The sequence below is a fragment of the Simochromis diagramma genome, unplaced genomic scaffold, assembly GCF_900408965.1.
Source record: "Simochromis diagramma unplaced genomic scaffold, fSimDia1.1 OVJJ01000798.1, whole genome shotgun sequence".
NCBI classification, from domain to species: Eukaryota; Metazoa; Chordata; class Actinopteri; order Cichliformes; family Cichlidae; genus Simochromis; species Simochromis diagramma.
The window spans coordinates 1,481,569-1,503,750 of NW_024386736.1; the positions used below are offsets into that span (position 1 = coordinate 1,481,569).

The window sequence follows — 22,182 nt, forward strand, 5'->3', positions numbered from 1 at the left end:
CAGTAAAAACAAAACCTTTCATATAAAGTGAAAAGAAGTACACGTAAAAAAAAAAAGAAGAAAGAAAGTGAATGACGTTTCAGCACTCGATAGATTGGTTTTGGCATAGAGTTAAGAAAAACAAAACCAGAGGAGAGAGAAAAAAGGTGTGTGTGAGAGAACACATCTTTTCAATAGAATCATAAAAAAGTTTTTCTTCTTCTTTACAGTAATTTCTACAAAATCAAAACCAGAGCTCAGAGATGAACACCGAGACGAGCTTTGCTCCCCGCAATCCATATCCTTCTCATCTTCCTTTTTCCTGTTGACTTTTCATCGTATAGAATATATATATTTATATATCTATATTTATACGTATTTGTTTCTATTTATATATATAATATGTATAATTTGTGGGGTGCAATCATTAGTTTACAGGCCGGAGCACTAAGGCGAAGGACACGTTGAAATTTTTTTGTTTAAATGTGGTGACTGGCTCTTTCCTTGCTGCTCTCTTCAACCTCTTCTGTTGGTAACTGGAGAAAGAGAGAAGCTGAAGGATGTAAAGGTCTTAGAAAAAGTGTTTGAATGGAGCCATGGCGGGGGGTTTCCCCCATCCCCACGGTGCCTTAAGAAGAAACAACAGATGACCGCTCAACCTGGCAAACGTGAGCACCCCGGCCCGACCCTCCCAGTTAAAAAAAAAAAAAAAAAAAAATCCAACTTAAAAATAAAATAAGAGACAAGATCCAGAGAGAAAACTAAAAGCATTATTATTCATTCATCTGTGTGTTTTAACCCCATCTTTTCATACATGCTTTTTACTGTTTTTTTTTTTTTCTCTTTAAATATAGACGCTCAGTCCCCTCCTTTTCATCATATCCTCATATGGGGTGGGGGGCAACCATTTGGACCTGTTGGCCATGGTGATCAAGAACCTACAACCAGAGACACCAAGCCAGGGAAGGGGGGGACAAACAAAAACAAAAACAAAAAACAAACAAACAAAAGGGGGGCTTGTTATTTTAATTTCACTTCCCCTCATCTCTCATTCACGACACAAACCAGCTGTTTCAACTGCTGAGAGAAAGGGACAGTTAGTACTGAGTCTGTGTATGCAGATGTGTGCATTTGTGTAAGCAGCGACCGTGTGCGTCATAGCACGGGTGTTTGGAAGCGATCTGCAAATCTGCTTCTTGTGAGTCTACGGGGTCCTGCTCTCGTGCCTTCCTCTCAGAACAGATTCTCTTCAAAAATTGCCATCAGGTCACTCTGGAAATTGATGTCAATGGTGTCTGCCATCTGCGGAGGAACCAGAGGACGAGAAGCAGCATGAAAGATAGATTCTAAAAAGAAATTCATAAAATAATTCCCTCCCCCTTTCCCCCCCCCTTTTCTCTCCCATACCGCCTCTCTCCTGCGCCTCTCCTGTGCCTCACGCCGTGCCGTCGCCCTGTCCTGGTTGAGCGTGTTCTGTGAAGCGGAGGTGGGTGGGGGGGCTTGTGATTGTGTAGGTGGGGCCTGCGGAGAGTGAGTGGGAGGAGTCGAAGCTGGAGGAACTGGAGCGTGCGGCGACTGCTGATTTGGGCGACGGCGGTCGTCATCTGGCACTCGGCGAAACGGCTCCGCCGTGTCCTTGTCGTCACGGCTGCGACAACAAGCAAACAAAAAGTGAGACAGCTGGCAGTCAGCACTGCATGATGCCCATAAATGATTCCCATCAAGGTCACACTCAAATACAACCTAACCAACAGCAGATTCTTTAGTCCAGTTAACTTGAACCTCGTTTTGCATCGAGGGTCACATACAACCCACTTTGATCTTAAGTGAGTGAAACTCGACTTTCTGTCAGTTTAACTACACGTTCAATCCCTGCAATGTCTTAAGACAAGATGAAGCAGTGCAATGTACACTGTCCCATGTTAATAAAAAAATATTTTTTTATTGATTTTTATTTTTCTCCTTGTACCTTTCGTGCAGCTCATGCTTTGTAGTCGTTTCAGTATTCTGGGAAAACCAAACCAAAATGTAGCAGCTGATTCACAACCGGAGCAACCCACTTTCAAGGTTTCACATCAAAGTGTGACAGTTCACACTTACTCACAGTTGACTTATAAGTTTGGCGGAAATGTCTGACATTTACATCAGCTGGCAGGATACTAAGCTGTGTGATACTAAACCATTAAATGAGCAAAAGCAATAAAGTGGTGATGAGCACGATATTTATGACTGTTTAAGTCAAGCTAAATTCTAATAGGATTACAGCTTCTGACGCGTTTCCCTGGTCACACATTACCTGCTAACCTCCCACTCACCGTAGCTTCTCTTGCTCCCTCCTGGCCTGTTCAGCCTGTGCTTTCAGCTGTCTCTCTCTCTCCTCCTTCTCTCTCGCGACCTGCTTGTATCTTTCAAAGCTGTCGCTTGAAGAGCGCACCGAGAACGCCGGTGTGGACTGGGACTTTTGAGCCAGGCTGGCCCAAGAACCCATGTTCTTTATCTTGACCTCCTATAAAAAGAAAAGAAACAAACAGAAAAACCAGGTCAAGTTTTTAAAAAAGGCCAAAATGAAGGACAGAAAAAAGAAACCAGGAAGGACAGTCTGGTTTAATGTGGCTTATGAAATTATTCTCTCATCTCAGGCTTCTACACACCTGTGCCTTCTTGGGAGCGATGGGAGTTTTGGGTTCTTGCTTGATTTTGTTGTCCTGCTGGGAGCAGGGTGGTGCAGGAGAGTCTGCCAAATGCGAAATGGGACGAGAGCCATCCATCGGCTTTATATCTAACCCTGTGAGAGACAAAGAAAGAGTAACTCTATATACTACACACTTTAAGCCACGTCGACACTAATTTCCATTTTAAAATCCAACAACCTTTGCGAGCTTTAGCTGGGAAAGTTTTTATTTGGAATCTCCAGGATTAGTTTGTGGTTTTGGTGGGAAAATTGAAGATTTTGGAAATGACAGAAACCCACCTTTGTCTGTCTGACTGCTCACGTCTCGAACAAATGACAGGCGTTGCTGACTATGTAATATTATAATGCTACTACCTCCATGTGCATGTTGCACACGCTGAATAGTGGTGTTATTTTCTGGTGTGTTCGTTTGGACAGACATTAGTTCTGAACAGCTGTTAAAATACTTTGCAATGAAAACAACACTTGACTCAATGCTGCTTCCATAAGCTGGCTATAGGGAACTGTGGGAGAATGCATACAAAAGCCTTCTGGATTCGATATATACAGTGGTCCCTTGCTATAATGCGGTTCACCTTTCGTGGCCTTGCTGTTTGCGGATTTATTTATTTTTTGTTTGCAATTTTGCTGTTAACCATGTCAAATTCACATAAATCTTCGATGGCTAGTAGTGGTGCAACGGATCACGGTTCATCCGTAATCCGAACCGATCCCACTCCACGGTTTGGTACGCACGTGATCCGAAGATTCGAAAAAGAAGAAAAAAAAAAAAAAAAAAAAAAAAGTATGTGTATGGTGCGCATGGTGGGTCTGTCAAGCGATAGTTATGGCCAGCGCTAGCGATCCAAGTGGAGGAGCAGAGGGGTTTGCAGCATTTAAGCAACCCTTTGCTGCCCAATCCGACCGGGCTAAAGCTATTACAAAAACTATTGGGAGGTTTAGCTGCAGACGGGACGCCGTATGCCATTGTGCAAAACAAGGGGTTTAAACTATGATCAACGTGCTTGAGCCACGCTATGATATCCCGCTCGCGTCCACTTTAGTGGCAAGATCGTTCCAAGCATGTATGAGCGGGAAAAGATTTAGGTTGTGGCTGAACTGTCCCAGGCATCTTCTGTTGCCCTAACTACTACAAATGGGTGGACCTCCACGGCAACGGAAAGCTACGTGACTGTGACAGCTCATTATATCACAGCGGAGTGCGATATAATGAGCGTTATGTATTATTGTAGGGTCTACCTTACAATATAAAGCGCCTTGAGGCGACTGTTATTGTGATTTGGCGCTTTATAAATAAAATTGAATTGAATTGAGTGGTAGATACAAAGACTGTACTGCCCTATTTTGTACCATAATTTCTTTTTAATAATTGCGTGGGATGAGTCTTGAGTGGAATGTTTTTAACAGGCAAAAAATACTTCAATAAGTAAATGTTAAATTTTTGTCTTTTTTCTTTTTTTTGCTGATCTGAAAATTGATCCGATCCGTGACTTAAAACCGTGATCCGATCCGAACCGTGAGATTTTTGATCCGTTGCACCACTAATGGCTAGCAGTGTCAGTACAAGTGCTGTACTGTATGTTTGTAGGTTTTCTACCCAACAAACACAACTATGTTGACGAAACGTTTTGCACCATCACAGGTACCTGCAGTAGCACCCAAAAGGCAGAGGAAGATGCTAACCATCGCACAAAAAGTAGGACTTCTGGTAGAAGTTACCGTATGCTTCGGACCATAAGGCACACTGGATTATAAGGTGCATTAAGCAAAACAAAACAGTCAGATAAGTCAAACTTTACTCAACTCATTGTTTTTGCTTCCTCTACCTCTGTACTACTGACTCACTAATGTTGAATTCTCTTGCAGCTGCTCTATTCCCGTGTTCTGGAACTGAAAACAGGGTTTGATCTTTGGTTTCATTCTATAATACTAAACTTGTTTTTCTACGAAAGTTTGAACTTTGAGATTGTTTAAACAAGAGAGAAAAGTGTGAAAATGTTCATGCCTGTCTGAAAAAAAGTGTATAAAGTGTGTAGTGAGGGGTTTTACAGCCTTAACACATCTATAATAATTGCAAAAAATAAAGCTGGCTACTTCGCGATTTCACCTTTCGTGGGTTATTTTTAGAATGTAACTCGATAAACGAGGGACCACTGACCAATGAGGTTTGAGCACAACAAAAAAAAAATGCAAAAAGTTACCTGCAGCTAAATGTATGATTCTTTTTATTCACATACGACTGGATTGTAAAACAGACACATACACACTTTTGCACTCACTGTGTTTGTTGTCTGGTTTGTGTGCATCCTGACGAACGCCTGGGCTGAAGGGCGAGGGTGGCAGCACTGGTGATTGGGAAAGCTTCTCTTCTTTGATCCCCATGTTTGACCTCTGCTCCTACACAGGATGAACAACCACTTTTGTCAAATTGCTTCTTTTTAACATTTGAACTGATTATTGTACTTGTTTGTACTCACTCGTTCAAAATACACATTTAAACATAAGATGAGGAGAGGCATTAGCTTCCAATCCAGACAGACAAACAGTACAAAGTCAATGCTAAATCACTTACATGCTTCTTGGTCTGTGGAGGCGACTGTTGTCCCATTGAATGGAACGCAGGCATCGGAGGAGAGTGCATCATCAGCGGAGAGGGGCAACCTGCAAAAACATCGGTGTCCCATCATTTAATTAAATGCCTCATTTAATGTGTGCCTACAGTGATTATGTCTAATCGGTACCAAGCATTAGGGTCGACACAACGTGCAGTGATTTGTAACTTTCAAGTATTGTTTTACTGTGCTGTTATGCAACAGGAGCAGCCTCATGTTTTCAGCTGTGACCACAGGTCACATGACAGACGCCTTGCAACATGTAGCAATGTTTTAAAAGACAGAGATTTTGCTCCACACTATGGCCAAGTGCAGATATGACACAATACTTGGTACAGTTCACTGACAAAGACTGCGAATGAGCTGTGGTGAGATCTGTGGTCTAGGTCTGTTTGTGATCTGCTCAGTCTGTCGACAGCAGTGGAGGGAAATTGACTGGAAAGAAGCAGCTGTCAGCAGAGCAGCTATCTGAATGTGTGTGACCATGAGGCATTAAGACACCTTACCTGTTGTGAAAGGCTCCACTTTGCTTTGTGGCGATGGCTGCTGTTGGTGCTGTTGCAGCTGCTGTACCTTCTGCTGCAGCACCCCGCCCTTCTGCTGCTGCTGCGGTGTTGACGTGTGCGTATGCGGGAACGACTGCTGCATGTGCGCTTGGCCTGAGCCGTGTCTCTGCGTCAGAACGGGGGCGGCTGTTGTCATGACCTGCGCATGCAGTGGCGGCCCCAGCTGCACGGGAGAATGCGTGTGCAGCGTTTGCGTGGGGGCTCTGGGCTGAAGTGACTGCAGGAGGCTGTGGACCTGGCTGAGCGGTGGGGTCTCAGAGCTGGTGGGCGTTGGCTCCTCGTCGTCCTCCAGCAGGGCTTGGGGAGGCTGCGCCGAGAGGGTGCCCAGGATGCCGTGGGATGGCGGTGACGGGACGCGAGGGCGGGGGACAGGCTGTGGGGGGAGGGTGAGAGGAAGCGAGGGCTGAAGCTGAGGTGAGGAAGCTGGAGGCATTGAAGGGAGGGAGGATGGAGGAGGCTGTGCAGGTTTGGGTGGAAGTGGCGCTGCACGGTTGCTAGGTCTTGATGGTTGCTGGGGAAGAGCATTATGGATTGCTGTAAACATAGGAGAGAAGAATGGGAAAGGCATGAATGTAAAGAACACAGGAAACAGGAGGATGTGTATATCATGAAAGCTCCAGCTCTTCAAGCTTCACCTCTCATTAGACTGAAATATTTCACCATTTCCCTACATATAGATTACAGATATATTTAAAAAAAACAACACACAACAACCTTGCAAATGTAATTATCTGCTCTTCCTTCCTTGCCTTACTCAAACACTTTAAACTACTAGACACTACGCAATGGCAGCATGTCACTTTGGAATAATTCAGCCATTTATTGTTTTAAAAGAAGCGATACTGGAGGAGAAGGTAGAGAAGAGGAAACTGCATTAAACAGAGCTGCTGCTGAAGGAGCAGAACTCCAAGAGAAAGAAGAAGAAAGTCCAGATTAGCAAGCGTTGATGTGTGTTTTGAGTAGCTGATGTGAGCCTCCAGCTTGAAAACATTTACAGTTAATAGTGTTGCTCAATACAGATAAAACCAAAAATACTGCTGCCCCCACTCCTCATTCTCAGAGTAGATGATAGTAGATACATTTAAAAATCCATGGTGATTTTCAGAAAAGTGGACCTCCTTGACCTTGACCTTGAGGTCACTGAGGTTCGAACTTGTCTAAGATTTTTAGCAGCTGTACCTATGATATCAATTTGAAAATCGTACGTCACCTCATTCTTGAATTATTGTATTCACAAGAGAAGAAAAACACTATGGACAGTTCCAGGAGTTTAGAATCTAAATTTTTATAGCAGTGATTTTACTTACTTTATTTTGACTGACGAAGCAAGCAGTCTGAACAATTAACAATTAACTGTTAAGTTGTAACAGAAGACGGCAGCTGTCTTCTGAATAAATGGAACAGTCATTTTTTGGTGATAAACATATAATTATCTCCAGCTATTAAAAGATGTACTGTCACAATAAAGGAGGCCTATTATGCACACTTCAAGCTATACGCTTTAATTCTTAGAGACTTAAAGAATAACTGGTATAAAATGATCCTCATTTAGTCCACCCTCTGAAACATCCCAATATAATTCCCTTTGCTCTCTCTTTAAGGAAGCTTTGCTCTGATTGGCTGCCCACTGATAACAAAGAGTAGTTGGGTGTGACCTCTTGCTCCACTCTCAGTAACATCAGAGCTGAGAGTAAGGGAGAAAAAAGGGCCTTAAACAAATTATTTGAACAGCCTGACAGTCTGAAGCTTTTAGCACGCATGTAGTTCTTGGACAGACACTGAACTCATTACTCCAGAGTTGTGTTTGAGGATGCATCAGTGTAACAGTACATAGATGGCCAAAAATACGGGAAAGCATAAAAATCCACCTTTTATTGGCTCTTGATGAAGTGAATACAGAGTTGTTAGCAGAGTCCTGTTCTGGTGGACGTACCTGGAGAAGGGATGATGGGATGTTGGTTTAGGAAAGGGTGCGTCTCAGAAGGCGTCTGGTTGGTGGGCGCGTTGGTATTGAGGAGGCCAGAGGCAACAGGAGCACTGGCAGTAGTAATGGTTGCATTAGGCTCTGTGTTGGACTGCGTCAGGTGAGAATTCATGAAGTGGGCCAGAGGGTCAAATCCTGAGGCCAATAGCTGGGAGGAATCCAGAGAGGGGACAGGGACAGGGAGGGAAATAGTTGGAGCTGGGATATATGGTGGTTTGGACTGGACCACCTGAGGCTGTGTCTGAGGTTGAAGCTGAGGCTGAAGCTGAAGCTGTGTCTGAAGCTGTGTCTGAAGCTGTGTCTGAAGCTGTGTCTGAAGCTGTGTCTGAAGCTGTGTCTGAAGCTGTGACTGAGGCTGAAGCTGAGGCTGTTGTGGCTGAGAAGTGACTGGGCCCACTCCACTACCGATGGACTGGTGCTGCGGTCTCTTGGTGTCCTTGTTAGTTGAAGTCTTCTTCGGTTGCTTGGGAACCAGCCCTGTACAGACAGCACAATATGAAATGAAGAAATATACCATGTTGTAGACAAAACCTAGGACTCTGCTGGTGCAGACTGCCGAGTGTATATTACCACTGTCAGAGTCTTCACTATCTGAGGAGTCACTGCTGCCTGAAGATGAGGATCCCGTCTTCATCTTTGTCACATTTGGCATTTCCAGAGGCTTCTCTGCTGCATTCAGAGATTAAACAGAATATTGTTCACATAATCCAATATAACAGAAGCAGCGACACATCTTCCAAAAGAAACTATCAATATGTGAAAGTAAGATTGCACCCAGATAACGTTAAATGGAAAGCATGGGGAACAAAGACTTAAAAACAAGAGCTCGCATGAGAATCTTTGGAATTACGAACCTTATGTGAAAGTGTTTTAAAAAAGGTTTTAAATGTGCAAAAAGCCTACCTGATGGTTTTTTCTTCTTCCTGAGGCAGCTTGAGACATACTTCTCTAGCTCTCTCAGCGTGGAGGGCTTCAGCGTCTCAAAGTCAATCTCAATCTCATCCGGATTGGAGTTTTTCAGCGACGGCTCACGGGTTTGGATTATGTGCACGACACGGCCCAGCTTGTCTCCGGGCAACTTATTGATATCCAGGCTCAGCTGGCGCTTCTCCTCATACGACATTGGCTTGCACCTGTCAGCAGACATGTCTGGAGGAGGACGCATTACAATAGGTTTACAATAGTCCCAGGCATGCATATCAACAAAACTCAATCATATGTTCTTTAATTAACGTACCGATGTCAACATCTTCAAGAGAAGCCGAAGGGACGAGAGGGGTCGGCCCAGGCTGAGGGGGCACAGCAGGCCGGGGATTTTTAACTCCTTCTTTTTTACTGTAAATGAGAAGTTCTTAGATGAGCTCCATGCAGTGCAGGTACAATAACCTGAGTTTTACATCTGGAAAACCTACCTGGGCTTTTTCCTGTCTTTCTTTGCATTGATAGGTTCTTTACTACTTTTGCTTTTCTTAGATGCCTGAAGCATTGCAAGCGGGAGAGTCTCCAAAGGTTCCTCTGCTCCCACTTTTTTCTTGTGCTTTTCTTTCTTCTTTTCCTTCTTCTCCCTCTCTTTCTTCTTGGGCTTGCTGACCTGTGGCTGGGAGAGCGCTGCCAGCTGCTCATGGACAGCTTTAAGCTGAAACACACACACACACACACACACACACACACACACACACACACACACACACACACACACACACACACACACACACACGTACACACACGTGTGTTAAAGAGATGATAAGCCTCTGCACATTTGATTCTCCAGCATTCAGCCGTGTTTTACTCAGACCATTCTACACGGCCAACCCAACTCTTGTGTCTAATTAGCCAACCTCCCCATCTAACCTGTTCCTGTAACTCAGCTAATCGCTGTTTCCTTTCTTGTTCCGAGTCTCCTCCTGAAGACTCTGATTCTGAGGAGCTCGAGCTCTCATCTTCCGAGGCGGCAGAAGGAGGTGGGACTTGTCGAGTGGAGGGGGCAGGGTGGAGAGCTGATGACGGGGTGGGAACAGGGACTGGCTCCTCTGGGTCATCGGGCATTTTGGCGAAACGCATCTCAAACACGTCCTGTAAGATTGAAGGACAGCAAGAAAAGCTGTCAGCTCGAGTGGAGCAACAGACACATTCAGATACTGTGCTATTTGGTGAACTGGCCCTTTACGGGTTCAAATCTCTATTTTAGAAGCTCTTCTAAAACTGTTAAATCACACTAGCTTTTTATGCTGTACACCATAGACTTTTTTTTTTTAACCCTCTATGTGAATTTCCTCCATTTCTTTGTCACAGAAGGTCAGCAGCTCAAACACAAGGCAAGCTTTATCAGATATGTAACTGCAATAGAGGATGCAACATGTAATATGTAAGCAGCCTATGAATAAGAGAAAAGCTGACTGCTGGAAGTCATCGAGGTTGTACTCGAGTTTGTGCTGCTTAATTAACTGCTGTGCATGCTAGGGCTGTTCGATATAACGATATATATATATATATCGGATGACGATATAAAAAAGTCTATCGTTTCATTTTACGCTATCGTTTGTTTCGTGGTGTCGCAAAATAAACTGTTTACAGCAATCTTTTTTCATCGTTTTGATGTCACTGTAGTGGCTATATTAATTTCTTAAAGTTCTCTCTTTCTCTTATACTTAATATAACCACACTACGGACAGACAAGCGCCTGTTTTTATGCGTTGTGGTTAGCAACAACAACGGTAAAACCATCGCGTGTCCGCTTGTTTATGTTCCACATAAACCTTTCACAATAAAGCTCAAGATCCTGTTGAGACTTAATAAAATAAACTGAATCACGTGAAAAAGTATGCAGAGTGTTTACGGATGAGAAGTAAAAAAGAGCCGCCAGGTGTTAAAAAAAATAAACCTTAGACTCAAACGTTAGAACAGGCTTTCCCCGCAGCACGCCGTGTAATAAATACTCACAAAGAAAACGGCGGCCGTTACAACTTATGTCTAAAAATGTGTAGTTTCATGCATCGGTTAAAACACTCGACTCCAGGTACACGACGCCCAGCTGGAAACACTTCAGCTACCCGAGATTCACAGAATTTACAGAAAATGTTAAATTTTTGTGATTTATATCGTTATTGGGTAGATGTTTAATATCGGGATATGAGATTTTGGTCATATCGCACAGCCCTAGTGCATGCTCTTTTTCTCTCACTTTACTTTGGTGCTGACTTAAAAGTTTTCTACATAAGAAAAACTACTCTGTAACCTACAGCAGTCATCAATCAACACCAGCTTGATAGATGCTGCAAAGGTGTACTGCTTTACAAAGAAAACAATCCTGCAATCATCCACTTGGGTTCTGCAATGATCTTCAGGCCTGAATTTAGCCAATCCCAAAATCTCTGCTGTCTCACTGATAGGTCATCTCTGACTTTCTTTTTTCCAGCTTAATGTTTATGCTTTAACTTAAAAGTCTTTTACTTACACCAAAACCTCTTTGTTACACATATCAAGACTTCAGATCAGCAGCTACAAAATGCAAATCAAACACATGGAATAAACAATAAGACGTTAAAACTCATTAAGATGTCATGATATAACGAGGAAATTGTCCACATCCACACACTGCAAAGCATGTCACCTAACAATCAAACCTTTGTACAATAAGATCAAAATTGTGTGGGCACAGAAGGTTATGAACTTTATGTGATTGTTCAAAACTTTTCTATGAGATTTTGGTAAGAGCTTTTTTTCAAATTTAGAGGGCGGTCTAAAGACTTTTGCACATATAGGTTATATAATGTTGGTTACGGTTTGCAGTGTGTGAAATGTGTGGTTTACCTGTAATTTGCGCGCCATGGCAACCACATCGTGGTCTGGAGGGTTGTATTTGTAACAGTTCGAGAACATCAACCTGACGTCTGCTGCAAATTCTTGAGCATCTCTGTACTGTCTGTTGTCCAGCTTTTTCTGGAGGGGATTAAAAAAAAACAAAACAAAACAGTAGCGATCAAAATTCTGCAAATTTAAAGACACACGAGACATGCACGTTGGCAATTTAAAAGTTGACTTATTAAGCTGAAGCTTAGCTATTTATTTGGTATTACCTAGTTTACATCCTCTTGATTATTATTCACTGTCTGATGTTTGTGTGGCTCATTAGTTGTTTAAATGTTTGTGGTAAAAAGATTAAATAAAAGCAAACTAAACAAAGAAATCCAGCAAAATGTCAAAAAGCTTTGGTATCAAGAGCAAATTTTATCACAGGCAGATTCAGGCTGAAACCTTCCTAACTATAAAAACAGGTTTGTACATGTTGTAATAAAATCACCTTGATGGTGCTGAGATCCATGGGGTGCTTGATGATTTCATGGTAGTCGTGGAGACCGAGAGCTTTTGCATCAACAGGTTTGTAAAAAGGCCAGGCATATGCCACGTGTTTCTTAGACAGCATCTCTCTGACGAGGCGTGCACACCAACGTAACTGCTCCTGGCGCTTCGGTGTTCCTGACCCTCCCATCTCCAAGACTCCTCCAAGTTGATGCTGAGAGTCTGGCTGTGATGCTTCTCTTTTGGGCTGCTTTGATGGGCGGCTGCTGTCTCTGCGCGGCCGGGTCTCGGCAGAAATGGGAGACGATTCGCTGAGCTGATCGTTGGCGGTGGGTGTCGTGGTATCAGCTTTCCTCTTCTGGCTCTTCTTCTGCTGTTGGAACAGAAGAGTTTAGAGGTCACAGTCTGAAGAAAAAAAAAACCCCCACATCAGCAAGTGTCTTTGTAACAATAGATGTTGTCTTACCTTGATGAGAGCAGGGGAACTTTGCAGTATGGGGGCAGTAGTATGGAGGCCTGGGTGAGTCACAGTCGGAGGTGGAACTGAAGTCATTCCCTGGGCCAGGACGTCTGAAGTGGTGAGGGAGAATGGAGGCCCCAGATGGGGCGCATGGTTTGTAGTTGTTGGAGGCACACGGGGAAGCTGAGGTTGGGCTAGACTCTGGGCCAGAGTCTGGACCAGAGGCTGGGCCAAGGGCTGAGCCAGGGGCTGGACCAGAGGCTGGACCAGAGGTTGGACCAGAGGTTGGACCAGAGGTTGGACCAGAGGCTGGACCAGAGGCTGGACCAGCACCTGGTCCAACCTCAGGGGTAAGGCAGGAGAACCTTGGGGGGCGGGTGCAGCACGGGTATGTGGAGTGGTTGAAGGGGACGAAAAGCCTCGTGTATGCGGGGTGGTAGAGGGGGATGATGAGTCATGTCCTGAATCTGATTTTGAAATCAGACCTAGAAGGAAGAACACGAGAGCAGCACAAAGACAAAACTTTAGCATAGCTAAACATTAGGTCAACAGGTTTAAAGCAGATCACCAACAGGCATGACATAACCAAAACCTGATTTCCCAATAAAAGTTCCATATGAGGTGTGGCTGATTTAGTGGGTGGAGGAGAGCAGACAACAATGAAACCAAACATACCAGCTGAGCTGGCTAGATTAGCAGCATTTGCATATCACTGCTGGTGATGCATGGAAACTCTTCCATGAAGTCTTAAGTGTACACCAGGAAGTAGAATCACATCCTCTGGCATAAAGTTGGAGTACCAATTCTACTGAGGGAAAGCAGCAAGAAGAATTCTTCTGCTTCACAGAAAAACAAATGAACGATGCTAAAATAATACCTGTGTCCTGCCTGCCTCCTCTGCGTCCCTTTGTAACCACAGCAATCTCAGTCTCCTCCTGCGGCATCTCTGTAATCTTCTGGAGAAAGAGCTTTTCCAAGGCTTCTGCCATTAGGACAATATCATCCCCGGGCTAAACACACAAACAGATGAAAACCGCAGAGCACATTAGCCACAATCCACGTCTCTTAATGTCGCTGAGCAGCGCAGTCGCATGTGTGCAGAACTTCTAATGTGACTGACCTTGTTGTAGATGTAGCAGTTTGTGAACATGGTGTTAAAGTCTTGGATACACTCCTGGGCATTCCAGTAGTAGTTGTTCTCCAGGCGTTTTTTAATCGTGCCCATGTCCATAGGATTCTTTATGATCTTATAATAGTCCTTAAAGAAGAGCAAGGAAACGAGTATTAGTATTTTAGCTAGACAGAAGAATAATTAAGAGAGTTGAAAGAAAACATTAGAATTAAAAGCTCATCCAGTTCCTCAAGGGAATGACATTCATAAGAAAACTGGCTATTCCCTGCACAAGTTTAAATACTATGCTAATAGGATCCTAAAGAATTATATTTACCATGTAAAGTAACTCAGGAAAGCTGCTCAGGATTATAGACTGAACTCAGTTTATGGGTTACTGAATAGACAAAAGGCTAGTGAAATTCCATTCTCAAGCCCGGCGCTCAGCATTTTCCTTGTCACCATCTTTGTGTTTTGAATTTGGATAATCCTCCTTTCCGACTCTCATAATGACTATTTACTGAATGAATGTGAAACTAGTGAAATAGCCCACAAAATTATCAGAGATCAAAGATTAAGGGAGCCGAGCACCATTTTCCAAATACATTTTTAGAGACTTTGGAATCCTTTTTGCATTCATTTTAATGGACATTAAAGAAACTCTAGGTTTAAAGCACTTCTGTTTTCATACATAGAAGACATCCATTTATTTTCTTTGAATATTCCTCCAAAAATTACCTCCCATCTTTTTTTTTTTCCTTTCTCCAAATCAATTTTCCTTGATTTCAATGGGAAATATCTTGAGTTCAGGGAAAGGTTTTCAGGAAAACTAATATGAACTTACTGCCATATTAAAACTACAACATTCAGAAGATGGACTAAAAAATTGTTACAATAATCTGAATTATCCTGTTGCAGGTCATGTAAACCTCACTGAGCTTCACTGAGTGAATGGGTAAATGCAGAGAGGAATTTCCCCACGGGGATCAATAAAGTATACGTTATTATTATTATAAACAACAACAACAACAGATGAAAAATATCACTTCATTACAAAAGTCTCAATTTTTAAGAAAAAAAAAGGAACGCAGGTCAGAGCGGAGCCCTACATAAACCTGCTTCTCAGTAATACCACTGTTACTGAGGACAACTGAACTTCTCTCTGCTTGGATCTGTTACAAACTAATATCTATCAATATACAACTACTTATGAAACAGTGAATGTGTTTTTAAACATACTGTGTCTAACTGCACTTACTGTGAAGTATCACAACAAAACAAAATAACCCAGACTGATGTGTGCTTTTAGGTATGTGGCACAGTAACAGTGTCTTAATTAAGAAATCAGAGGCTCAAGATTTGGAGGTAAATAAAGTTTTGTGGTCTTCTGCACATGGCACGGGTCAGCTGTTACTCACAGATTTCACGTTTATATTGTGAAATAGTTCATAATGACATGGAGGCTTGATCCAGCTCTCCTCTGGATCAATCCTGCACTCCACCTGAGTCTCAGTCACAATGTCACACAGTCCTGACAGTTTCTATCAGCTACCCTTGGATCAAAAACAGAACGATCCTCCTTCGGCTGCCTGGGCTGCCTGTCATTGATCTGAACAGAGCTGTGCTTACCCTGTAATACGCTTCTCATTAGTACATTACTCAGTCCTTCATGGTGTCTGCTGCTTCTTGAGCCTCTAATTTGTGCTTTTCTTGACAGAATTTTGGTTGCTATTGAAATAAACTGGCTGCTTCTTTGTATCTAAATCACTGCACTGTTAGTAGATCACCCTCCAATCACAGCACATAATTTAACAACAACAAAAACAGCAGTCACAGCCCTAGATGCATCCTTAACATCCTCCCTCTGAAAAACCAACACCTGCAGCAAAAAGTCAGTGCCAAGACTAAAGGTACTACCTTGTGTGTCTCCTTGGTAACCATAACTAGAAGACCACAGAAGACTGCAGGAGAGTTTTTTCCCCTACTTAACTGAAATACTCAATGTGACGTGTCGCAAAGTGTCAAATGAGGAAATGCAGAAAAGAAAAACACACTTTCTGAAAAGCAGAAAAGGCAGCGACATGTTTTACTGCAGGGTGCCACCATCACCGGGTCCTACTGTGTGAAACTTTGCATATGGAATTCATTTACTAGTTGTTACAGAGCTATCTTTGTGCTCAACTCTTATTGCACACACACTGAAACAAACACACACACGTGACTCACAGGCAAATTGAGTTTGATGGCATCTACAGGAGCCTGGAAGGGCCAGGCAAAATTGTGTTTCCATAATGTCTTCAATACCACTTTTTGCAAGTACTGAAAAAGAGCAAAAACAAAAAAATAATTATACACACATTAAATAAGTGAAACTGACATTTCACTAGCAGACATGGTTCACAAATCAACGTCCTACTACCTGCAGCTGATTGGTCTGTCGTTTGGGTCTGGAGGGGTTCCATGTTTCGGGGGGTGGAGGGTTGAAGGGGATAGGCGGTGGGGCGGAGGGAGGGTTCTGGCTGCTGCCTGCCTCCAGTCCGTCCCCCATCGCAGAGGTGGGCTGCAGTGGCTGAGCAGACACTTTAGGCAGATTGGACCTGGCAGGGGCAGGTGGGACCGGGGGGAACCCCTTCAGGCCATTCCACTCCTCACGTGACTCTCTGAAAGAACCACAGAGGAAAACATTATCTCTGCAGCCGTTATGAGAATTTTGACATGACTTTCTCAGAATGTATCTCACATTTAGCATTACTGCCACACGTTGAATCTGAACTCCTATCACCCCACTATCTAGATCAGACCACTTTTTACACGTTCTGTCTCAATTATCTGTCTCATGACTAGGGATGGGTACCGGTAATGGCACCGGTTCTGACATAAACGGTAGTAACCAGACCAAAAAGCAGCGCACATGTCGGTGCTTTTTTTCCTGAGATGTCATACACTTTAGATTCTAGCCAATCATTTGGCGTACCTGGGCCCGCCTTTCAGAGGATAGTAGGCGGGCCCAGGTACGTACGTTCTTTTAGAGCAGAGCTACAGAATAAAAAGTCTGGCTGTACTTCACAGCAAAAGATGCAAACTCAGCAGCCTGCAACAAGTGCTTTAAGGTGATACTGTGCAGGAGGTAACTCCTCGAATCTGATGAAACACCTGGCGACGTATAGCATTTTGTTAAAAGCCGAGAAATGCACCGTATTTGATAGCTTGCTGCGAGACCTCACACCGTGCACATCTACTGCAGGAGTGGTGCCTGTTATCAGACCCGGAGTTAGCAACATCCCCCAAAAACCCGAAGAATAGAGTCATGGCCCCTAGCCCTGCCAGTGTAGCAGAAATGATGACGGATGATGATGCAGCAGCAGCCGTTCTTCTCTGGGTCAGTAGCTTAATGTTGTTCGTGTGTAATTTACGTTGAGTAGGCTAACCACGTTATTACATTAATGCATGTAAGGTGAACTAGCAAACACCGTCATAGTTACATGCGGCTGTCTTCTTGTTTGATGGCAGATACTCCCTTCACCCTGGCAAAAAGGCTAAAATGACCAAAGAAAAAGTGGGAAACAGCTAAACATGAGAGGTTTTTAGACAAAATTGGTGTTTTTTCCATTGATTGAGCACTGCTTCCAGCCAAGAGTGATACCATATATGCTCTATAGCTGCAGAAAAGGCTAACATTGTTATCTTTTTACAAAAAAAACCAGCTGAACATGAGAGGTTTTTGGACAAAGTGTGTGTTCTCCATTCTTTAAGCACCGGTTCGAGCACTGTTTAAGCACCGGCACCGTTTCAAAAGTACCGGTTTGGTACTGGTATCGGATAAAACCTAAACGATACCCATCCCTACTCACGACCACAACCCAGTGTGAGCATTTTCTTCTACAGTACATCGCCAAAGGTCTCTGCGTGAGAAAGAGAGGCAACTTGGCAAAGGGTCAATCTTTTTCACCCCGCTCAAGAAAACAAAGATCTCATCTTTGACACATTCACTGCTCTTTAAGCTGTGACTCAAACTCAGTATCTGATTTTGTCATCACGTGCTTGAAACTACTGCGCGAAAACTGGGATCAAGCACTGAGGACTCAACGTGTGTTTATGTGCCCAAACAAAAAGCATGCATTCCACATCAACATCAAACTCTTAGTTTAAAGCATCTGGGAATAAATATTGAATCATTGCTTAAGATCAAATACCGTTATGACTGTTAACCTGCAAAGTTTCTGATCCATCAAATGGAAGCAGAAAGTGTAAACACATTACATGCTTCACCAGCTATAAAATATCCACAAACAATGCAGAGCATTTACTTGTCCTAAAAGCACAAAGACTACAAAACAAATCCATAGCTTGGAGTATTTTTTTTTTTTTAAATCAATCATGCATTTGTAATTTAGGCAAAACAACAAAAATGCACTAATACTTACAGAAGGAATTGACTGAACAGCTCAACAGGATGAGGCAGAACTTCAAATGCATACCTTATCTAAGACTCAGGTTTTGTTAGTAATATCAGAAATTTTGTAATATTAATAATAACTATACACAAGGCAAGATAAAACTGGGGTTCAGGTTTAAGAATGCCTTGGTAAAGTCTGATTGATGGAAAAGTTTTATGATAATGGCGACTTTTTAAAAGCTGAAAATACAATGCAAGTGTATTTACTTTCTAATCACAGATGAAAAACAAACAAACAAACTGGTAATTATCTTGCAGAAAAAACTCATCATTAAACTCTCTCAACTCAAAGGCCAATTATTTTTGGTGGACTTACATGTTTGTAGCTGTGCAGCTGTGGTCTAAAGCAGTTGTGTGATCATATCTCAGTTGGGGAGGTGGCAACTTCCCAGGGTGATGTGGGATGTTTGTTAGTGACACGCTGCGGCAGCACAAAAACCACAACACACAGAGAGTCTAGTGTCACACCTGTGAGAGACCGAGATAACAAATTGAATTAGAGTCAATTTATGTAGTTTGTTGGATTTTGTTCGTGCAAACTGCCCTTTTTCAAAGTTGAAACTGTCACAATAGAAAACAACACTTCCACATCACAAAACACAGAATTGAAAGCCCTCATCTGGATGATACAGGCACATTACTCTTCTTTATCCCAGTCAACATCTAGTACATGGAGCAGTTTGCAACAATAACTCAGGATTTCGGGGAGGGGGGCGTCCTATATATATGCATGTTTTCATACGTCTTTTGTGCTACTGTTTATGTACAGCAAACTTAGAACAAATTAGGTGACAGGAGCTAATATGGTACTCTTTTGCATTAAAACTGAACTCTGCCTGACCTACAACCTTGGCATGCTTCAGATGACCTTTGGTACCCCCTGAGATCAAAGGTCAAAGGAATTTCTGAGTGAGACAAAATGAATGAATCAGAGACAACAGCTAACATTTAGTTTGTTATCACCCTGACAGTTTCTTCTACTAAAGACCAAAAGCTTTATTTACATCTCTTTCTATGCCTGTTACCCGTTACAGATCCATATTCCAGCTACAGATCCGTCATTAGTTAAAAAAACAAAAACAAACAAACATTAAATAAGTGAATAATTGTTCCCTACATTTACCAGTTAAGTGGATTGCATGTTGATAACTACCTTATCAATGAATATAGACGTGTAATATATGCATAATAATTCTAACTGGGCAGCAGTTAGCACTGCAGCGAGTGCTTGAGACAAAATAAATAAATATTGCGGGAAAATACACGAAAGACCAAGTCATTCTCCAAACTACGTAACTGCATAGAACTACACACAACATACACAGCACGTTAAGAACGCAGCAGTGTCGCAGGTAATCTGATCAACAACAAATCAAATATTCTATCGATAAAGCCACTAGACGTAACGATACTGCGAAATGTATCACATACTGCTACTACTTAGTATCTACCGGTAACCGGATCATAAAAACGACCCAATTTGTTGCAAAACAACTTTACTCCTCAGCTTTTCCTTTGCTAACCTTCCATGTCGGCGCATCGCCATTTCCACTATGCTCAAGTGACAGCTGCGCACGTAAACTGCGTTTCAGAATACAACTTTGACGGGATTGATATTCTCGAAATGACGTACGTCACATTTCACATGAGCTTCTGCGCCATAGCGCCTTTACTACGCTACCAAGAGAACGTAACTTGTGTCACGAATACGGCCTACGGGGCTACAAACAAACAGCCTAGCAGCTAGCTCGCTAGCATGTTAGCGACATGTAGCTAACGTGCACACTGACAACAGACAGCGCCCGCTGCTACAAAAACGACCTTTACGCGAGCGTTAAAAGGAGAAAGACACAACGCAGAATATGTACAACAACACCAAGTCGCTCGCGCCTAAAAGCTAAAAAAATGAGCTATATCGCGTGCCCGAACCGGTGCAAGGCCTTGCGAAGACAGCTCATGCTCCGCTTCCCGAAGCGCTCACTGAGCGCGCGGGAAATATGCCACCGATGCCCGCTGTAAGCGTTTTATCTGATCCCCGGGGTCGTAAGCTTTCGTTTGATGTACGAACGTAAGCCACACGAAGGCGAAAAATGATATTTTTACCTTCTTCAGTCGGTTGTCAGCGTTCACAGACCTTCCTCGCCCCAAATCCAGAACAAACAGTCCCGTTTCACGTCAATGACGTCAGACGCACGGGGGGCAGGCCAACAAATGTCACCTACAACTCCTCCCCTCTCTCCTGGGTTAACATCACGCAATAGCTTGTAATCATTTCAGTCAGGAGACAGGTCGGTGTTCACTTTACTAAACGAGTGGGTCTAAATATATAACCGAGTAAAAAGTGCGCGTACACTAAAACGTGTTTTTATTTAGTAGAAAACAAGCTGGCAGCTTAAATGTGCACGGCACGGACGGCACGTAGGCCACCGAGCTGCCATCTGTTTCCTCTGTAAATACGTTTTCTACAAACTATAGAGAACACAACGGAAGTTAAAAGCATTTCTAAAACTTGACAATTTGTTATACGGCTTATCGACCTACTGCAAATAACCTTTTATTGCCCGATTTGATCTCAGGCCCGTGTGCGCACGGTTGTTGTGCGTAATTAGATGTTTAGATCTTGATGGGAGCGGGGTCTTCCAGATGTAATGCTGTGTGAGTGGCATGAGGGCTCATTCTACTGTTTGGTAAGTGTGAAAGTCATGAAGATGTCAATCCAGCTGAATACTGATGGAGATATTGGCGGTAAATTGTGCTTTTCTGCCTTTTCCTGTGTCCTAGAAGATATTATACCACTCATGTTTATGAAAACTGTTATCAGTGCTTTGGTAGGAGGGAGTAGGTACACCACCTAGTGGTTGGGATGGTGTTAAATTAAAGAACAGTATCAAAACAACCTCTGCCACAGGTTATCAGAATTGTTGTCAACAGTCTGCATCAAAATGTGCAAAATTAGCAGTGAATATGTACACATCACAAATGTGATAAGTCTGGTTGCTAGATGATTTGCTTTTGATACCCTGCTCAGTTTACGTTAAAGGTCTACACATGCAGTCCTTCTCCAATTCAAACTTACTGGCCACTTCATTAAGTATGTTTGTTCACCAGCTTGTTAACACAAATATCTCATCAACTAACCATATGGCAATATCTCAGTGCATTTGGGCATGTAGACATGGCCAAGACGACCTGCTGAAATCCAGACTTCAGTGACTTTAAACGTGGAAGGGTTGTTAATGCTAGACGGGCATTGCTGATGGTCTGGATTTTCCCGCACAGCCATCTCGAGAGTTTACAAAGGATGCTCTGAAACAGAAAATATCCAGCGAGTGGCAGCTCTCTGTGAAAAACTGCCTTGTTGAGGTTAGATGTTTACGGCATGTGCAGAAGAGCATCTCTGAATGTGCAACATGTTAAATGTTGAACTACACTAGCAGCACTAACTTGTACATATCTTTCTTGTGTAAATGCTTGTGTTATTATGTATTACACACAACGGAGAGATCGCAAACTGTGTTTCATTGTTCTTATAATAAAGACGTGTAGAAAAAGACAGAGCGATTCTTTTCTATTCAGAAGACCACAGCAGATGCAACTCCTGTCAACTAAGAACAGGAAACTGAGGTCGCAGTTTGCACAGGATAAATCAACAAGACTGGAAAAATATTGTTGGTCTGATGAGCGGATTGCTGCTGTGATATTTCGACAGGCTCGGAGTTTGGTGTAAACCACATGAAAGCACAGATCCATCCTGCCTTCTCTCGATGCTTCAGGAGGCTGGTGGCATTATAGTGTTAGGGTAATTTTTTTGGCACTTTCTCAAACATAATAATGAGCTCTCTGTACTCAAATCACCTCAACAGTCACCATATCTCAATCCAATAGAGCACCTTAGGGCTGTGATGTAACAGGAGATTCAGCTGCCATCATCATTATGAATCAAAAATCCATGAGCAGCGTTTCCAGCACCTCGTTGAATCGATGCCACAAAGTAGTAAAGGCACCTTTTAAGCAGCCACTGAG

The 22,182-nt window shown here is 42.9% G+C and overlaps 1 protein-coding gene across 3 annotated transcripts; it reads right to left on the bottom strand.

Annotated features, from left to right (window-relative positions):
- Positions 1-752: 752 nt before the first annotated feature.
- On the bottom strand, positions 753-22,099 carry LOC120747364 (bromodomain-containing protein 4-like). 3 transcript variants are annotated; one of them, XM_040053273.1, is made up of 22 exons: positions 20,263-22,099; positions 18,476-18,627; positions 16,123-16,363; positions 15,930-16,022; positions 13,713-13,850; positions 13,470-13,602; positions 12,599-13,077; positions 12,134-12,502; positions 11,644-11,772; positions 9,685-9,906; positions 9,246-9,469; positions 9,071-9,168; positions 8,737-8,982; positions 8,404-8,502; positions 7,783-8,310; positions 5,790-6,383; positions 5,244-5,332; positions 4,951-5,068; positions 2,631-2,764; positions 2,295-2,485; positions 1,387-1,627; positions 753-1,281 (listed from the first exon to the last, which is right to left on the bottom strand). In XM_040053273.1, exons 3-22 carry the CDS (start codon positions 16,249-16,251, stop codon positions 1,213-1,215), a joined length of 4,323 nt encoding a protein of 1,440 aa, XP_039909207.1. In that variant the 5' UTR covers positions 16,252-16,363; positions 18,476-18,627; positions 20,263-22,099; the 3' UTR covers positions 753-1,212. The 3 variants fall into 3 exon arrangements, with proteins under 3 accessions (XP_039909207.1, XP_039909291.1, XP_039909134.1); XM_040053357.1 differs by having other exon boundaries at positions 8,404-8,499; positions 12,134-12,505; XM_040053200.1 differs by having other exon boundaries at positions 12,134-12,505.
- Positions 22,100-22,182: the final 83 nt, after the last annotated feature.

Coding starts and splice junctions, on each gene's coding strand:
- LOC120747364 (XM_040053200.1), bottom strand. CDS start 16,251: ATGGGGGACGGACTGGAGGCAGGCAGCAGCCAGAACCCTCCCTCCGCC. Junction 13,603..13,712: donor ACTGCTACATCTACAACAAG/GTCAGTCACATT, acceptor TTGTGTGTTTAG/CCCGGGGATGATATTGTCCT. Junction 8,983..9,070: donor TCTTGAAGATGTTGACATCG/GTACGTTAATTA, acceptor GTCCTCCTCCAG/ACATGTCTGCTGACAGGTGC.